Source organism: Porcisia hertigi, chromosome 31 (assembly GCF_017918235.1).
Source record: "Porcisia hertigi strain C119 chromosome 31, whole genome shotgun sequence".
Classification (NCBI taxonomy): domain Eukaryota; phylum Euglenozoa; class Kinetoplastea; order Trypanosomatida; family Trypanosomatidae; genus Porcisia; species Porcisia hertigi.
Window position 1 is genome coordinate 1502393 of NC_090590.1, and position 18303 is coordinate 1520695.

General features: G+C 55.9%; 2 protein-coding genes across 2 annotated transcripts; both read right to left on the minus strand.

Annotated features, from left to right (window-relative positions):
* Positions 1 to 6301: 6301 nt before the first annotated feature.
* Positions 6302 to 7156, minus strand: JKF63_03939 (uncharacterized protein; the record flags this gene model as incomplete). The annotated part of the gene is made up of 1 exon (XM_067899935.1): positions 6302 to 7156. One exon carries the CDS (start codon positions 7154 to 7156, stop codon positions 6302 to 6304), a length of 855 nt encoding a protein of 284 aa, XP_067755141.1.
* Positions 7157 to 9247: 2091 nt separating this feature from the next.
* JKF63_03940 (uncharacterized protein) lies at positions 9248 to 13033 on the minus strand (the record flags this gene model as incomplete). Its single annotated transcript, XM_067899936.1, has 1 exon — positions 9248 to 13033. One exon carries the CDS (start codon positions 13031 to 13033, stop codon positions 9248 to 9250), a length of 3786 nt encoding a protein of 1261 aa, XP_067755142.1.
* Between the last annotated feature and the right edge of the window lie 5270 nt (positions 13034 to 18303).

The following is an 18303-nucleotide window of genomic DNA, read 5'->3' on the forward strand; positions in this document are numbered from 1 at the left end:
AAAGTCTACCAAGTGCAGAGACTTATAAGTACAGTGATTGGTGGTGAGAAGAGGGGAAGGAGGCGTGTGTAGGGTACGACACGAGAAAAAAATAAAAAAGTAGAATCAGCAAAAGCATACAAGACATGTGTATAATAACACACACGCACATATATCCCGAATGGTGAACCCAATTAGTGGTGTGCACACACTGTCCACAGAAAAATAGCAGGAGGAGTCCGGCATAAAAAGAACTCAGAATGACATCAATCCATTCAACCCCTTCCCCATTCATTAACATGCTGTTCTGCGATGAGTCGCTGTAATATAGATATTTCGCTCTCTCTGTGTGTGTGTGTGTGAGTGTGGACGAGCATTGTCATTAGGATGGATGGAGGCGGATCAAAGCAGCAACACCAAACAAGAACTAAGAAGACAAGAAAAAGGAGGAAGGAGAAAAAAATATAGTTTCCCCACCAGTACCCCCCCCAGAAAAAAAAAACGAAATACGTTTCTGGCGCTGCTTCTCCGTTGGTCGACCTCGGTGAGGTACTTCCTACACGAAGATTTTTATGTAGGGCGCCAAGTGGTGAGAAAAAAATATATACAAATATATATATACGAATATATTTATACAAGTATATAAGTATATACACTCCGAGGTACCGAAAAGATATCCGTGAAGCTTCTTTTTTTTTTTCGTCGAGAGAAAATTGGCTGTCGTGGTGGCCGAGCATATTTATCTCTTGTCCACAGAAATGTGCGAGGGATTGAGGCAGGCTAGTGAGAAGACCACTTCGCTGCGCAGATGGGAAACGGGCGGCAAGGCGGTACTAGAGTCTCTCACAGGCAGAATCTCGTCCCCCAGCGCCCTTGGGGGACGACAAGTGAGTGGAGACATGCCGGCAAAGCTGCCACCACCTATGCCGAGGTTGAAGTGAGTACCAGAGCTTCCGCGAGCGAGAACCGGCGATCTGTTCGACAGGAGGGGGTTCGTCACGCACGGCAGGGCCGATGTTTCACTTTTTGCCTTCGTGGGTGATGCTAAAGAAGTTTTCGAGGGGCTGTTGTTCTGCACAGATGAGGTGCTGGTCAGAGTCTTCAACAGATGCGGTGGGTCTGGCGCCGGGTTGCTGCTACCCACACGGGATACTGAGGCGGGCGAGATTTTAGCCAAAACGCCTTCTGTTTTTCGTAACGCCTTCTTCTTGAAGATTCTACTACTGATGTTGCCTTTGGTGCAACTCGCTTGCGATGTAGAGCTCTTCTCTTTCTTTGGGGGTAGACTAGCAATAAAAAATGGCGCTTGGCTGTCGATGCTGCACGGCTGCCGTTTGTTTCCCTCGAAGACGTTTCGCAGCTTTGCGACGGTACTATGTTTCTTTTCTGGTGAAAGATTAGAAAAAGAGAAGTCGTGGTCGATACCGAGAGACTGTGTCACCATCCACCTCTCCGTATTTGCTGGTGCCAGAAGCGACGCAGCAGAGGCCATCCGTGCTGAAGGGCAAGGTTGGCTGTCTGCTGGACCTGGACTGGAGGTGTCGAATACTGTCTGGTGTGGCGTCGTGTCACTCGTGGGGTCGACGGTGCCGTACCCGTTTCCCGTGCCCGTGAGGGAAAGGCGGGCGGGGCTGCAGGAGCTCATGCTTGCATCCTCCTCTCGTGCTTTCCCCTGGAGATTCGAGGTCGCATATAGGTCGTCCACCACAGCACCGCTCCCCGATTCGTCACATGTGCAGGTTGCGGTGCTGCCACCTCTCTCATCGCCCTTTGCCTCTCCAGTGTGTGGGGCTGAATTAGCGTGATGCCTGGGGGATGGCAGGGAGGACTCGTTTTCTCTGGGCGACGCTAGATGGTGTCCTCCCTCCGCTGGGGAGGGATGGTGCATGCTGTTTTCTGCCGCGCGACTGGGCCGCTCCCGGACTAGGGGCAGCTGCGAGAGCGACAGAGGTGCTACCGTGCTGGTCGATGCTGACAGACGGACCACGTCGAAGGCGTTGGTGTTGTCTTCTGGCAGGAGACCATAGCTGCTAAGGGAGACCCCGTGCAGATCCTGTGGTTTTCCATCGACCGCTTTCCCGGCGCTGTTGGGGTGGTGGTGAGACAAGCTGAGAAAAGGTGTGTTGCGTCGCTTCTGTGGCCCACTGGCTGCTAAAGAAAATGCAAGCGGCTCCGTCAACACAGAGAAATTCGACGTGGACTGGTTGTTTTTGAGTACTGCCGAGAGGCTGCTGCGACTCACGCATTCTCCTCCGGCATCTTTGTTGCTACTGGAGTCGTCGCTGCAGAGTAGGAGGAGACCCTCCAGCAGGGGAGATGCCAATGGAGAGAGCAGCACTCTATCCCCTTCGGCCTCGGCAGTATGTTGCGCCGTCCAGAACCGTGTGAAGGGTATGGAAAAGTCAGTCGACAAGGACTTATAGATCGGCTGTTGCTGCTGCTGCTGCGCCTGTGCTCGTATTGCAGACGAGAGATGAACAACACTGGCGAGGTCGATTTCGTTGAGCGAGACGGACGATATTTCATTCTTCGTGCTCCCTGAGCGGTTGGTCAAGGGGCGACCGCCTCTATGCTCTCCACTGTTGGTGGAGACGGACGGCGACAAAGGCTCACCAGCCGAGCTTGTGCATTCGACTCCCCTCATCTCCCTGTTTTTGCGAGTCTTCACCTGCTGCTCCGGAGGACGTCTCATAGTCAGACGCCTGGCACCGGCGGGGTCTGTCTGGCTCCACGCGGTCAAGCGATTAGTGGGGCCCATGTGCATAGTGCCTCGATGGTCGCCTGGATGTGAATCCGTAGCACTCGAAGACAGATGCATGTAGTTGGGTGTGAGGGAAAGCCGCCTGGCATTGATGGTCCACATGGTGCTGGGTCGGAATGGTGAAGCAGACGGGGCGTGCGGGAAAAGCAGATGGCTTGAGCTACATCGAGCACCGCTGCTCGGGGCGCCGTTTTGTAGCGTGGAGACCACGGGAGGTACCGCTGGGCGTGGATTCATGGCAGTAGTGATGCCTTTACGGTTGCTGTGTGCACTCCCCGTCATGCCAGTTGCAGCTGTGGGTGTCAGTGCGAGTCGACCGCTGGGAGAAATCGGGCGACTCTTCCCCCTATACTCCCCTTCAGAGGAAGACGCGACGAGCGTGTCGTTGACCGTGATGGCGTTAGGGTCAATAGGACGGCGGTCGTCCGTGGAATCACTGAAGAATTCACCACGGCTCCTATTAGTACCACCCGTTGCCGGGGTGTTGTTCGGCAGATGCGGATGCAAAGAGGTACGCGCTGTGATGGCCGCGTGGACGCCATGGATGTCGCCCGTTTTCTGTCCTGGCGCAGCTGTGAAGGATGAGGTGCGAGCAAAACGGTGTGTGTCTTCGGGCTGGCTCTCAAGTTCATGCCACGATGGACCGCCTGGCTGCAACGGCTGCTGTTGCTGCTGCTGAGCGGGAGTAGGAATGTTGGGCATGACTCTGGAAGCGACCCTTCCTGGAAGCGCGGGGTCCTGGGCAGCGCTTTGGGGCGCCTGATGCACCGGGATTCCACTCATCGCTCTAATGATGCTGTTGCCACGAATATAGGGTGTCATCACACCCGCGTCGGCAAACATCCCGTTTTCGCGTTCGCCGTCATGTGCCATGTCGCTGAGGTTGGGGGTGATGCAGCGCGGCTTCGCTTTGAAACTCTCAAAGGTGTCGTTATCGTTCTGATTAGAGATGTGGTCTGTGTTTTCATGCGTAGCCTTCAGTTTATCACCGGGGACGATAATCGTAATGGAAGAGCGGCGACGCTGCGCATTGGAGGCCGCGCTGGTGGCGGAAGTGTGTTCCACCATCGCGGAGCGAATGCGGGGAGAAAGAGGGGGGGGCGAAAAAAAAAAAGATCTGTCTAAGCGCTCTCTCGAGGGTAATCTCCGATAACACACAGACGTGGACTATATATATATATATGTGCGTGTGTGTGTGTACTTGTCACCGGGTGGGGGGGGGGGAGGGACGGGGCGGAGCGGGAGAAGAACAACAAAAAAAAACACACAATGACTGCTGCGCCGTCCTTCACACCCAACACGTGTGTTTCGGTGTGTGCGAGGACGGGCGTACCACCGGTGGTTCTTTCTAGGGAGAGTTGCAGTCACCGCCACGCGCACAAAAATGATTATAGAAAAGAAGTAAAAAAAGTGTCACAAAGAAAAATGGAGGTGTTCCGGCAAAATGGGGGGGGCTTGTAGAGGGAGGAGGGAACAACAGCAACGATTTGACCACAACAGAGATTCAAAGCTGGGGGGGGGGGGCGGGGATATAACAAACTGATTTTACCCCGTCACATAGATACACGTACACACACACACACACAGTGGAGGTTCCCGCCTATCGTTTGTGCCTCTCCAAAAAGAAAGGGCCACATAACATACGCAAAACCACGAAACAAGTAATAGCCGGATAAGAGATGCAACGAAGGTGTGCACGTGTATATGTGTGTGTGTATCTGTGCGCGCGTGTCTGTGTTTGTGCGGCAGCAACGAGACAACAGCCGTGGGTGTAAGGTAGGTGAATATAAATATATATATATATATATATGTATAAAATCGGCACACACTATGGGCGAAAAAAAAACAACAACGGGGAAAAGAGGGGGGGGGGCAAGTAAATAAAAAAAAAATTTCTTATTAAAATAATCACAAACAGGCAGGGGGGACAACAAAAAGAAAAGAAGCAGGATGAGAAAAGGGAGGAGGAGAATTCTCAAATACACATATATACATGCATATGTATACGTACATACATGTGTGTGTGTGTGTGCATATATTGTATATAGCAGAGAGATAAAGTGACTGAAACACCTTTGCGCACCGACACAAAACAAAAAAAATTGAAGGAGGAATGCAAGCGAAGGGGGTGGGGAGAAGCGAGGGCAGGTGCCGCAACGGAGCCGTAATGTGCTTGTCACTTTTCTTGCTCCTCGCCGGGGTAAAAAAAAATAGGCCGCAGAAACGTAATACAAAATCCAGCAGATATGCTCGCAGAGGATTGGGGAAGGACACACGTGTCTGCAACGAGGTCTGAGAGGAGATGCGGCGCTGTTGCGTACAAAGAGACTGAACAACAACAGAAGCAAGGAGATCACGTCGTGAGTGTAGCTGTGATATAGCTAGTGTGGGAGGGGTGGGGGTGAGCCCTTGTGTGTGAGTGTGTGTGGAGGGACTATAAGCGGTTCGACAAATCCTCTCAAAAAAGGGCGTGGTGATACGAATCGCACCGGCACCCGGTAGCGAGGCTGTGCGGGGAAACACACACACACACACACAGACACACACGGTCCAGAGCCTGGGTCTCTCTCTCTCTCTGTCAAGAGAGGAGGAGATGTGTGTGTGTTCCTCACTATCTTACACCAGCTGATGTAGTCGTTTGCGTAAAAAAGATCCAGGTGATATGCTCAACAAGATACACACACACGCGAAAAAAAAAAGAAGAAACAGAGAGTCGTGAAGTTTGAAAAGAAATATGTGTATCCCTTTCGAGTGACCGAGGGCACCGATCCATCATGAGAGAGAGAGAGAGAAATAAAGGCGGTCTACTGCACCCCCGTTTTTTTTTTCCTTCTCGACAGGACCCTCCAGAAGGGTTAGGGTGGTGGGGAAGGCTTACTCGCGCGTGAGTGCAAGGTGAAGAGGGAATGGTGGTGGTGAATGGGTGGGGTAAAGAGAAAGGGGAGAGAAAGTAGCAGCGACTATTCTGGGTGAATGTGCGGAGGCGATGATGATCAGATACACCGCGCGCCCGTGCCGGTGTGGTGTTATTTTCGTGTGAAATAGACGTCAGTGAAGGCGGTGATGCGATGATTAAAAAAGAGAGGTGAGAAACACAGTAGAGGTAAAACACGGGGTTGAGGGGGTGAGGCGCGAGGCGTGTTGTATGGGCGAGTTCAGAAGAGGAAAGGGGGGGGGGTTGACGGGTGTGTGTGGGATACAGAGAAAACCAACCAGTCGAACACCCAAACGTTTCGGTACGCACAAACAGAAAAACAACTCCGGCCTTGTTCTCTCTCAAGACGAGTCCACCCAACACAGGCGGGCTGAAGTGGGTTCGAGACTTCCCCCCCCCCCCAGGGGGAGGGGATGGGTGGGGTGGGGAGTGGTATGTTTGACGCAGACTTGCATATGACAATAATGCACACGTGTGTGCGTGTCTATAGTAAATAGTGAACCGTTTTTTTTTTTCGGTTTCTTTCAGGTGGAGGAGGGGGGAGGAGGAGGGGGGATGTAACGTCATTAAACCACCCTTGTCCGATGCGATAGAAGAGGTTCGTGCATACGCAATACCCCGTATCCTCAAAAGTCCGCATCGTCGGGATTAGGACCGTAACGCGAGTTCGTATTTAACGCGTCGATCTTCGCCATATCCTCAGCGCTGAGCTCAAAGTCGAAGATTTTCCTGTTTTCTTCAATACGCTCCTTGCGAACTGACTTGGGGATCGTGATGAGGTTGTGCTGTACGTCCCACCGCAGGATCACCTGCGCGGCTGTTTTCTTGTACTTTTCACCGAGCGCCACCAGGGTCGGGTGATCGAGCAGATGGCCCTGGCCGAGAGGTGACCATGCCTCCACGATGATTTGTTTGGCTTCACAAAAGTTTCGCAGCTCCACTTGGCTGTTCAGCGGGTGCAGCTCGATCTGGTTCACCATCGGTATCACAGAGCACATAGAAAAGATGTCCTCCAGGTGGTGAATGTTGAAGTTCGACACACCAATCGCTCTCACTTTCTTCTCCTCATAGAGCTTCTCGAAGGCGCGCCACGTGTCCAGATACTTTTTACCATCCTTCTCTACCATCGCTTTGCCACGCGGCCAGTGAATGAGGTAGAGATCAATGTAGTTGACACCGAGCTTCTCGCGACTTTCTTCAAAGGCTGCCAGAGTGCTTTCGTAGCCCTGCTCTGTATTCCAAAGCTTCGTCGTAAGGAAGACCTCCTCGCGCGGCACCCCGGAGGCACGAAGGCCAGCTCCGACGCTCTCTTCGTTCCTGTAGATGGCGGCTGTGTCAATGTGGCGGTAACCTGCCTGCAGTGCCCACTTGACGGCGTTCTCAGTCTCCTCGCCAGCGCGGGACTGCCACACACCGAGTCCAAGCTGCGGCATCTTCACCCCGTTGCTCAGTGTGACCAACGTCTTTCCGACACCGGCCATTTCTTGGAATGCAAACGCGTGTGTGTGGGGGGAAGGGGGAAGGGGGGGGATCTGCAAAAAGAGGACTTGAGTCAACACGTAAATCGCGTGGTTGCTTCCAGCATCTGCGTCACGAGTACAGCAGAACACGTGTATCGTATAATAGTTGATCAAGTAGAGGTGTGGGGAAGGGAAGGGGTAGAGAAATAACCAGACCAAGTGCCAAAGAAAAAAGAGGCAGGGATGCGGTAGAACAGGAGAAGTCAAGACAAACCTCAACGTGTAATGTCCCTGGTGTTGTGTTCTCCACTCTACGAGGCATACATGGCAGCAGTGGTTGAAGGTTATGAGCGTGCGCACTCCGACATGCCCTTCCATATTTCCTGGAAACATTACTTTTGAATGTCTCACTCAGCGAGGCACCACTCAAATGCGGATGTCTCGCTCTCTGTATGTGTGTGTGTGTGTGTGCCCTCGACCTATATATACGTGTATGTGCGTATGCATGGGTGGGGGGGGAGGGAAGAGAGCGCGAGGTGGGGAATGGGGGTGGTCTCTCGACCCCCCTCTTTCTATATAGAGAGCGTCGTGGCCACCGACAAGTTCTCGAACAAAAAAGACGTCAAGCCAGGTCACGGGTCACACCCACCCACCCACCTATCCACGATGCGCAGAATAAATGTTCAGCAGTCCGCAGACGACACGCACACACACAGGCACGGAATCACACATACGCAACAGAGGAAATAAAGCAAGCAGAGAAACGAGGGGGGTCTCTCTCTCTCACACACACACACACACACACACTCCCCGGAGAGGGGCAGCAGAGGCTCTCCACACCACCGGGTAAGCTCTGTCTGTCCCCTTCCTGCGGATCGAATGCCTGCGCCACACTTGCGCACAAGAGGTGCAGGGCAGCTGGGATCTCGAACTGTTGAGGCAAAGGGGAGCCTCTGTGTGGAAAAAAGAATATATATGCACGCACACCTAAAGCCCCTTTCCAGCCCGTGTGTGCGTCTGGGGAGGAGGACGAGTGGGAGAGGGGAGGGGAGGGGGGGGGAGGGGAGGGCGACGAGGTAAACCAAAGGCGCAGGGGACAAACGCACAGCATAGATGCGGAAGGGCAGTATAAAGGCGGAGAAGAAGAGAAGGGGAGGGAGGGGAAGGGGTGAGGAGAGGTGGGCTGGATGAGAGTGCGTGAAAAGCGAGTGACGTGAGGCGAGTCGGTGGGGCGTCTGCGCTCTCATTTGGCAGCGGAATCGACGCCCACTTCCCTGAGCACACCGTGGCGGATTGACTGCGCAGGTGGTGCCACGCAATGCGTGAGAGGAACAGCCACTTGGATCGTGGCAGAGGAGGCCTGGCCCTCCAGACTCGCTGGGGATTTGTGCGGTTCTGCTGAGGGGGGAGGGGGGCAAGGGGGAAGAGGGAGGTGTGTGCGTGTGCACGGGTGCGTGAATTGGTTGCTTCAGGCGTTATGTCCGCCTCCTTTTTTGATCTTCATTGAATATATTTTATTTGGTGCTGTTTCGACGCAGGGTTGCACGCAGGGGCGCGAGTCGTTGACATTTTTTCCCACATGTGCGTCCGATAAAGTATGAGGCACGTCTCCCCTCGCTCGTCTCTCTCCTGCGTGGTGTGCTGACGTGAACAAAAAGAAAAGAAGTACAAAAGGCTGCATCGCCTCCGGTGTCGTGCGCTAAATAGAAAAAAGGGAAGACAAAGAAAAAAAGAGAGAGCACAAAAGAGAAGGGGGAGGGAGAGGGAGAGGGCAGGGCGGGCGGGTGCGCCTCTGTGGGTGATGTGCCTGCATTGGCCACGATTGGTGAGCTTCTTCCACGGCTTTGGTGGCTACCAGGGGATCCCTGACCACCTTTCTAGCACACCTTCAAGATGATCAGGAGTGTTGAGGGGATGAGGCCCGCGTATAAACATGCGTCCAACGCCGAAAGACGATGTATACTCCACATGCAGGTGGTGGTGCGGGGGACATCTATGAGAAGAAGCCCATGCCAGAATATAACGCAGTGCACTCACCCACCCATGCACATGGCCAAACAGACACACGTGAAAGGAGAAGAAACGTCTCATATACAGATGTGGCTTCCCAGCTCACTCTGGTGCGACGAGTCGCGCGTCCGAGGAGACCCATAAGTCGTCATCTGCACAGTACACCGCCAGGGACGCTCGGCGCTGTTTATTCCAGCCACGGATCTGGCACTCCGAAAGCAGAATCGCCAAGCCAACGCGGCGCATGAAGGCCGATGGGTGCCTCCTTAGCATTGTCTCCTCCAAGCGCTCCACAGCATCCATGTCGCACATGAAGGCCGGGTAACCGTTCGCAGAATCGATCACGGCTTCAGCTGCCTTGTAATACAATATCCCAGCTGTTTCCATCTCCGTGAGGCGCGAGAGCCACTGAGGGAGATCGAGCTGAGAAATAAGCGATACGATTATGGCTGGCTGGCGACGGGCCGCTATGAGCAGCTTTGTCACTTCACCCACCACGGTTAATAAAGTCTTTCTTGCATGTGCCTCATTGGATCTGGCGATGCGGAGAAGTGAACTCGTCACCACCTCCATCGACACATCGGATTTGATTTGGACAATCGAGGCGGCGATAAACGAAGGGGCTTCCTCGGCGGTGCACGCCAACATGCACGTGAGCGCGGAGTCAACGAGCTCCTCTGTAGTGTCTTCCTCCAGGTACTCGGAGACCACCTTGCACAAAGCCAGGTCATCGTATGGTGGCGCGGTGGCCAGCTTGTGCAGCGTCGCGATGCGAAGACTACGCAGCGGATGACGGAGAAGTCGTCCAAGAAGTGTCCAGTACTCTTGCAGCTGCCAATCCAGTCGTAGAAGACTCCATTTCAACATCAACATCGCTTTACAGGCCGCCGAGGACGGTGTGATGGTCGTCTCGTTGCACCGATCGGAGTCGCCCGTGCTCGCATCGTCTTCTTCGTCCGCGTCACTTCCAGATGTGTCGTGATCGCTGGTAGGCGATTCTTCAGCGCCCACCAAAGTCTGCACCGCCTCGTAGTCCTGCGTTACGATGGAGGTGTAGTACCACCACACTTGCGGTCTGTCGAGAAAGTTGAAGAGGGCCTTCACCAAGGCGGCCCGCACGTCGCGGTGCATGGCAGTTTTCACTCCTCCCGTCGTTACCGGAGGCGTGCCAGGGGTCGCAGAGGGTGCACAGCTGCTCTCAGCGGGGCCACCTTCTGCTACAGGCATGGGAAGATGATGATCGGCAGCAAACTGGAGAAGGCGTGCGTAGGCCACGTCGTCGTGCTTCGCGCCGAGTAGGTGGAGCGCCTCTTTCTGCGGCGACACATTCGTACCGTTGAGCATGGGGTCGAGAAGGCGCACCGCGTCGGCAGTGGGTGCACATCGCAGTCTCTTGGCGAGGGCCCTAAACGCGTCCCTCTGCGAGTCAGCCCCATTCAGCGCGTCCAGTATAGTTTTCGTGGCTTCGGCGTCGTTGGAGAGGTGACTGAGTGCCTGGAGCGCTACACCCATCAGACATCTCCCATGCTCAGGATGCTCCTCCGTGGCGAGAGAAATCAAGCTCCGTTTCTTCCCATCCCCGTCCGTCCAACTCGTGGTGGACGACACAGAGGGGAGTCGGGCGAGCTTCTTGATTAACGCGCGGCATTCAAAAGTAGTCAAAGCGCCCGGGGTATAAAGAACCCGCAGACAAGACTGTGCGTAGCGGACCTGCTGGCTCGATGTCCACCGATATGCCGTATTCAATGGCAGCTTACACACGCGCACGAGCGGCTTTCTGTGTTCGTAAAACCGACTTTTGGGCAAGTTCTCAATGGGACCCACAAGCATGTCCAACAGCGGCCCCTGCCCTGTGTTGCACGCAAGTAGTTGCACCTCACGGGAATCGACCCAGTCTTTCTGTTCTGCGATGATGTCCGGAAGTTCCCTCACCAACTCTTGTGGGAAATTCTTGACGTACAAACCAAAGACCACCTCTGCAATTTTTCGATCTGCGGAGAGGCCAGCGGTGAGCGTGTCATGCAGGAGAGGCCAGATCGACGGCCCACCGTTGCAGGCCGGTGTGGACTCCCGCAGAAGAGTTTTGGCGACAGTCACGTTTCCGAGAAAGGACTTCAAGATTTGAAGATCCATAAATGGGTCGCGTTCCTCGAACAGCCTCTGCGCAACCGGGAGCAGTTCTGCCGCCAGAATAGGGAGGGCGCGCGGGTAAAACTCGGTCAAGTACACAAATCGGCTTTTGTGTCTACTACAGCGATCAGTCACAGTTCTCTTGGATGAAAGTGTCACGAGTTCATTGACCGCAAAGTGTGTGTGAGGACCGACAAGACGGCGACATAGGAGTTCCAACATCATAACGACTCTGTAGTGATCCCATTCACGAGCAGAGCGTGTGGCTTTGAAGAGCTGCGTGAACGAACTCTGTAACGCATCATCACTCACGTACATGGACGTGCGCCTCCAGAAGCCGTGCCGCAGCGCACCCCACGCCTCAAACATCGTCATGTGCCATCTGTCCTCCTCTTTCAGTCGATGCACGCAAAACTCGAGGGCAGCTGGCAGGTGCTCCGGGTAGTACTCCAGGGATGCCAGGCACGCTTCAATCATGCAGCAGCGGACATCGACGTCGTCACTGGCCACGTACTCCGCCCCGATCTCGACCGCCTCAGGGAAGGGGAGGTAAGAAAGATACTTGGTACGTTCCCTTGGCGAGTCTCGCACTGCAGGATGCATGTAGAGTCGGCGGGCCACGGCTGCGCGTTCCGCTGCCGATGGCATGCCGCGAATCCAAACTGCATCTACAATTCCACGGGTGTCCTCAAGCTGACTGTAGTCTTGCGCAAAGTAGGCGCGCCGCGCTTCCAGGGGCAACTTCTCTAGAGCGACGAACCGGGCCCTTATTATTTGCTTTTGGAGCATCCGAACAAGCAGGTCAGTGTGGCTCCCAAAGCGCCTCCAGGCACGGCTCGACATTGAGCACTCCAAGGGTGACGAGAGGGTCTCCATTATGTGCTGTCCATCACCCTCGAGCAAATACAGCCCGATGTCCACCGGGAAGACAGAGATGTAGTGGCGTGTCAGCACGGTCTTGAGAGTATCGTGTTCTAGAGCCAAATGATGCGCGGTGGCAGTGAAGAGGGACAGACCGTGCTTCGATGCACCGCGTGTGGCGAGAAACACAAAAGCCTTCGTTACCAGGCCCTTGAGCGACACATCTGGCGATTTCTTGTGCCGCACCTGCTCCTGCACCTTCGACGTCAAGTATTGCACCACCCACCGCGGATGATGGCGGCACAAAAGGCGAAGCCCTGCGGTGTCAAGGGTAGACTGCTCCTCCTTCGGCAGCTGCGCGAAAGCTTCAGGGCCCAGTGAGCCGAGCAGCAGCTGCGCCTTGGCTGGATCCGTCATCGTGTGGGCCTGGTAGAGCTGTTGAAGTACCTGCGTCTGCTTTGCCTGCGCAAGTCGGTGGATCAAGTGCTTGAATTCTTTGAGTCGGGCATCCTGTAAAAGCTTCCCCGTCATCGTTGACTTTTGCTGATCATCACTTGGGGAGGAGATCAGCATGGCTGCCGCCAATACCTGTGACACCTTTGGAGACGTATCCGCCAGCAGTGACGACGCCGTGTTGAGAAGCGCAACCGGCACGCTCTGTCCGACTTTTCTCGCCTCCGCCAAAACGCCGCACAGTGCGTAGGCAGCAAGAAGGCGATGATAGTGCACCTGCGAGGATGCGCCGAGCGCCGCAATCACGCTCTGGAGTGCTTGCGACTCCGACCCTGACGCAGTGATGGCGCTGCGACCAAACTCCACAAGAGTCGCACACCGGCGAATGTGGGAGAGTGGCTCCACATTCTGCAACAGTGTATCGATGGAGGCCATGTTGTGCATTGTCGGGGTCGGGAATGGGGAGGGAGGGGAGAGAGTGGGATTGGGGGAGGGGGGGGAAGAAGAGGAGAGAACCGAGATCACTGACACTGAAACAGGCGCAGATGTGAAGTTGACCGAGTCGTATGTGTGAAGGGGCCACAGCGGAGTGTGCGTGGGAGGGGGAGAGGGAGAGGGGGAGGGGGAGGGGAAGCGTAAACCACAGAACGAAAAGAGGGGTGGTGGGTAGTGAAAGCTTTCGGAATAAACAGAACAGTGGGAAGTGTGGGTAGCTAATAGGACCAAAGGTAAGGATATACATATATACATTTATATATATATATCGACGTGGGTGAACCACTTGGGCATTCGTGTACAAGCGTGTGTGTGTGTGTCAGGGGTAAGGGGGTGGATGGGGTTCAGCCGGAAAGGAAGACGTGCCCACCCACGCACAGAATCAAAGCACAGAAGAAAGGGCGGGTAGGGGGAGGCGGGGGGGGGCGAGAGGTTGGGGAGGGGAGCAGGTGGAGCAGACTTCCATAGGAGCGGATCGTTTTCTCAAGGCGGGGCAGCAATTACGCTCGTCTAGCGCAGAGCTCCACGATTTCCGGTGGCGTCACGAAATAAAAATGAATTTGCCATGCTTCGTAGCCGATTCGGTGTGATGGCTTTCCGGGTTATGTGCGCAGTGGCCCTCCTCCTCTCCACAGTGTTGCGTGGGACCGGTCCTGCTGACCCGTTGGCATCCACATCAGTGGCACAGCAGAGCCTGGGAGTCCAATAACACCTATGACGAGACCGCAGTTACCGCGCTAACGGCGGAGGGATGGGGGTGGGGCAGGAATCTGGCATCTTCATGTTCTGTGCAGCAGCAACAGCCTGTGTGTGTGTGTGGAGGGGGCGCAAAGGCGCTCGACAACCCTCTCCTCACCTCTCAGGAGGGAAGGGGGATCATCGAAAAAAAGGAGAGGATTCGCTGCACGGATCAAGAGTTACCGTGGGCATTTCCCACAGGAAAGGTGAAAGTGTACACAGCCCTGCCGTGATGAGGCACAAAGGGGGATTATGCCCGCGCACCAGGGGCAAGGGAACACAAATAGTGGCGAGATGACGGGAGGGGGGGGGGCGGCGGCAGTGGCCGGGGCCAAGACAACAACAGAAGGCAGCTCGATACTGGGGACGTCACATTACGAGCCGCAACCCCCCCTCCCCCCCCACTCCCCAATTCGCAGCGTCGCCCACGGTGCGCTTAGTGCTCCATCAAAGTGATGCCAGCGGAAAGCACGCCGTCTCACGGGCTAGCGGGGCAAGGATCCCCAGACGCGTGACGGTGCACTGCTGCTCTCGGCTTCGGTGTCGAGCCCGAGGAGTGCGTGCACCTGCAAGGCCGCCACTGTCTGTCGGAGCAGCGCTGCTGACAGTGACCAGCGCTGCAAAGTGGGAAAACTGCGCCCGCCCGGCATTCCGGTTTGACGGCGGGAATGACACGTTCAGCGGACGGCTGCCACGTCAGATTTGCGGATAACTGGACACGCGTAGACCACGCTCGATGGTCCCCCCTCCTCCCCTCTATAGCTGACCGGCGGCATCATGCCCGCTTCCCTTGATGCGTAGCGGTCAGTCACAACAGGCCTGTGGTAGTGTGCACATGTGTGGCCTGGCTGACAGCGCGCATGGCTGCTGCTGCTGCTGCCTGTTCCCCCGTCACTTCTAGACGGGGTGAGGCAACAAAGGTGGAGCACGGAGTGGGTCTTTCTTTGTCTGTTGCATCCCCCCACCTGACGACCTCGCTAAACGCCGAGAGATGCGCCATGCTACAAAGAATACGCTCCAACGCAGTTTGGCGTGCGCGCGTGTGTGTGTGTGTGTGTGTGTGTGTGCGTGTATAGGGAGGGGGCGGTGGATTGGAAGACAAGAAGGCGCTGAGTCGCCGTCGCGGTTCTGTGAGGCACCCTCGCACGAACGTCGTCCATACTCGATATGGGCATGAGGGTGGAGCACCGACGCCACTCGGCATTGTCCAAACTGTCCTCGTCCTTTCCCCGTGCTGCGTTCGTCGTGGCTGTTGCGAACATCGCGTGTTTCACCTCCTTTCTTGTTCGCAGGGCGAAGTGCCCGTGTCCCCATCATCATCATGATTTCCATCACCTCCTCCCTCCCCCTCCCCCTCCTCCGCATTGCAACTCGTGTAAAAGCTGGGATGGCTTGTAAAAACTGCATCGTCCTTCTTTTTTGATAATGACGTCATGGACATAGAGAACGCCACTAGGCTGTCCCGCATTGTTTTCAACCAAGGCAGGTGGTGGTTGTGCTCTGATCGGGTGGGGTGGTGGGGGTGGCGCGTCGTTGGGTGGTGGTCCGTGCGGATGTCTTGTCTCTTCGGTAGCTCTCCCAGTAGCCGTCACTCTCATCGCCGCCTGACGAGGTGCTCGATGCCACAGGGTACGACGCTCGTGCTGCTCCGCTGTCGTGTCAGTTTCTTATCACCGTCCGCGTGGCCGCCATTGGAGTCCGTTCCTGAGAAAGGCGCGCTTCCTGCGTCCGTCCAGAGGAAGCGCTCGTAGTAGCACCGCCTCCTGCTTTCCACGCAGCAGCAGCACCACTGGCCTTTGGTGTTCCCATCTTGGGCGATCTCTCATCGTCCTCGTCGTCTTTGCAGCCTCCATATATGGACTGCCGATCCACAGATCCTCTGTAGCGACCGCTTTTACACTGTAGTGGGTGGTGGTGCGAGAGAGCGTGTCGGTGCAGCCGAGTGAAACGTGTGCAGCCGTGACCGAGGGGCCGTCGTAACGCCAAAGGCCGACGACATTGGAATGCATAATGCATCCTCGGCTCGAGGGCTTCGTCGTGTGTGGGTGAAGCAGCGTGTCACCTGCGTGGCCGCGGTGGAGCATCGTGTTGTTGTTCAGGCGGGGTATCAAGGTGCCCTTTTGCCTGGTTGTTATGGAGAGGGGCAACACCGCAGGGTATGCCGGCCGGACTGCGCGGCAGCCGCAGAAAGCCGTCGTGCGAGTAAATCGGGCATTCGGCTGGCGCTGTGCGGTATCCACCGGTTTGTGTTGATGGGGCGGTTCCCTCTCTTGTGGCTGAAGACGAGGTACAACACTGTGCCGGCGCAGCGAAGTCTCTCTCTCCTTCACGGGGTACTGCAGAGGATCGAGGCCAGTGCTGGGAATCACAGTGCTGTTGCTCCTCCGCTTTCTTGAAGCGTGGGTGCTGATGCCAGACAGGTGCGGCCTCGCTTGTTGCGGTGAGGAGAGGGGGCTTCTCCCCACGTGCTCTTTGGGGGCGTCGTCGTCATCCTTGGGCGGTGTGGCGCTGCTGGAAGTAGCGCCTTGATTGCCGCGGAGCTCAGTGGGGAGGTGCTCCCGAGCAAAGCCTGGTGTCGATCGGTTGGCGTTGCTGCCTTGGCCTGTTCACGTTGCACCCCGGCAGCAACTATACCGCCATCCCCTGCGTCACAGCGCGGAGGGCACCTTCCGAGGAGCTCGGCGAATTTCAGCAAAGCCAGCTGGGCTGTCAGTCCTGCGGCGCTGTCAGCGTCGACAGAAGACGATTCCCGGTGTCGTGGACTTCGGGGCGCAGTCGCCACACATTCGCCTCCGAGCAGGCGCAGCGATGCTGGTGAGTCACGGCCATCATATCCACTGTGCGCAGCAGTTCCCTCAAAGATCGCTCTCTCCCCCGGGGAGCCGTTTAGTGACGGGCGCGTCAGCCATGCTCTGTTGCACAGCTTTGGTGAATCGGTTTCACAATGGCGCAAACATTCCGACACGGTGTGTGTGTGTGTGTGTGTGCCCTCGACCTATATATACGTGTATGTGCGTATGCATGGGGGGGGGGGGAGGGAAGAGAGCGCGAGGTGGGGAATGGGGGTGGTCTCTCGACCCCCCTCTTTCTATATAGAGAGCGTCGTGGCCACCGACAAGTTCTCGAACAAAAAAAACGTCAAGCCAAGTCACGAGTCACACACACCCACCCACCCATCCACGATGCGCAGAATAAATGTTCAGCAGTCCGCAGACGACACGCACACACACAGGCACGGAATCACACATACGCAAAAAAGAAAATAAAGCAAGCAGAGAAACGAGAGGGGTCTCTCTCACACACACACACACACATACATACACACTCCCCGGAGAGGGGCAGCAGAGGCTCTCCACACCACCGGGTAAGCTCTGTCTGTCCCCTTCCTGCGGATCGAATGCCTGCGCCACACTTGCGCACAAGAGGTGCAGGGCAGCTGGGATTTCGAACTGTTGAGGCAAAGGGGAGCCTCTGTGTGGAAAAAAGAATATATATGCACGGACACCTAAAGCCCCTTCCAGCCCGTGTGTGCGTCTGGGGAGGAGGACGAGTGGAAGAGGGGAGGGGAGGGGAGGGGAGGCAGGGCGACGAGGTAAACCAAAGGCGCAGGGGACAAACGCACAGCATAGATGCGGAGTGGCAGTATAAAGGGGGAGAAGCAGAGAAGGGGGGGGAGGGGAGGGGAAGGGGTGAGGAGAGGTGGGCTGGATGAGAGTGCGTGAAAAGCGAGTGACGTGAGGCGAGTCGGTGGGGCGTCTGCGCTCTCATTTGGCAGCGGAATCGACGCCCACTTTCCCGAGCACACCGTAGCGGATTGACCGCGCAGGTGGTGCCACGCAATGCGTGAGAGGAACAGCCACTTGGATCGTGGCAGAGGAGGCCTGGCCCTCCAGACTCGCTGGGGATTTGTGCGGTTCTGCTGAGGGGGGAGGGGGGCGAGGGGAAGGAGGGAGGTGTGTGCGTGTGCACGTGCGAGTGGATTAGTTGCTTCAGGCGTTATGTCCGCCTCCTTTTTTGATCTTCATCGAATATATCTTATTTGGTGCTGTTTCGACGCAGGGTTGCACGCAGGGGCGCGAGTCGTTGACATTTTTTCCCACATGTGCGTCCGATAAAGTATGAGGCACGTCTCCCCTCGCTCGTCTCTCTCCTGCGTGGTGTGCTGACGTGAACAAAAAGAAAAGAAGTACAAAAGGCTGCATCGCCTCCGGTGTCGTGCGCTAAATAGAAAAAAGGGAAGACAAAGAAAAGAAGAGAGAGCACAAAAGAGAAGGGGGAGGCAGAGGGAGAGGGCAGGGCGGGCGGGTGCGCCTCTGTGGGTGATGTGCCTGCATTGGCCACGATTGGTGAGCTTCTTCCACAGCTTTGGTGGCTACCAGGGCATCCCTGACCACCTTTCTAGCACACCTTCAAGATGATCAGGAGTGTTGAGGGGATGAGGCCCGCGTATAAACATGCGTCCAACGCCGAAAGACGATGTA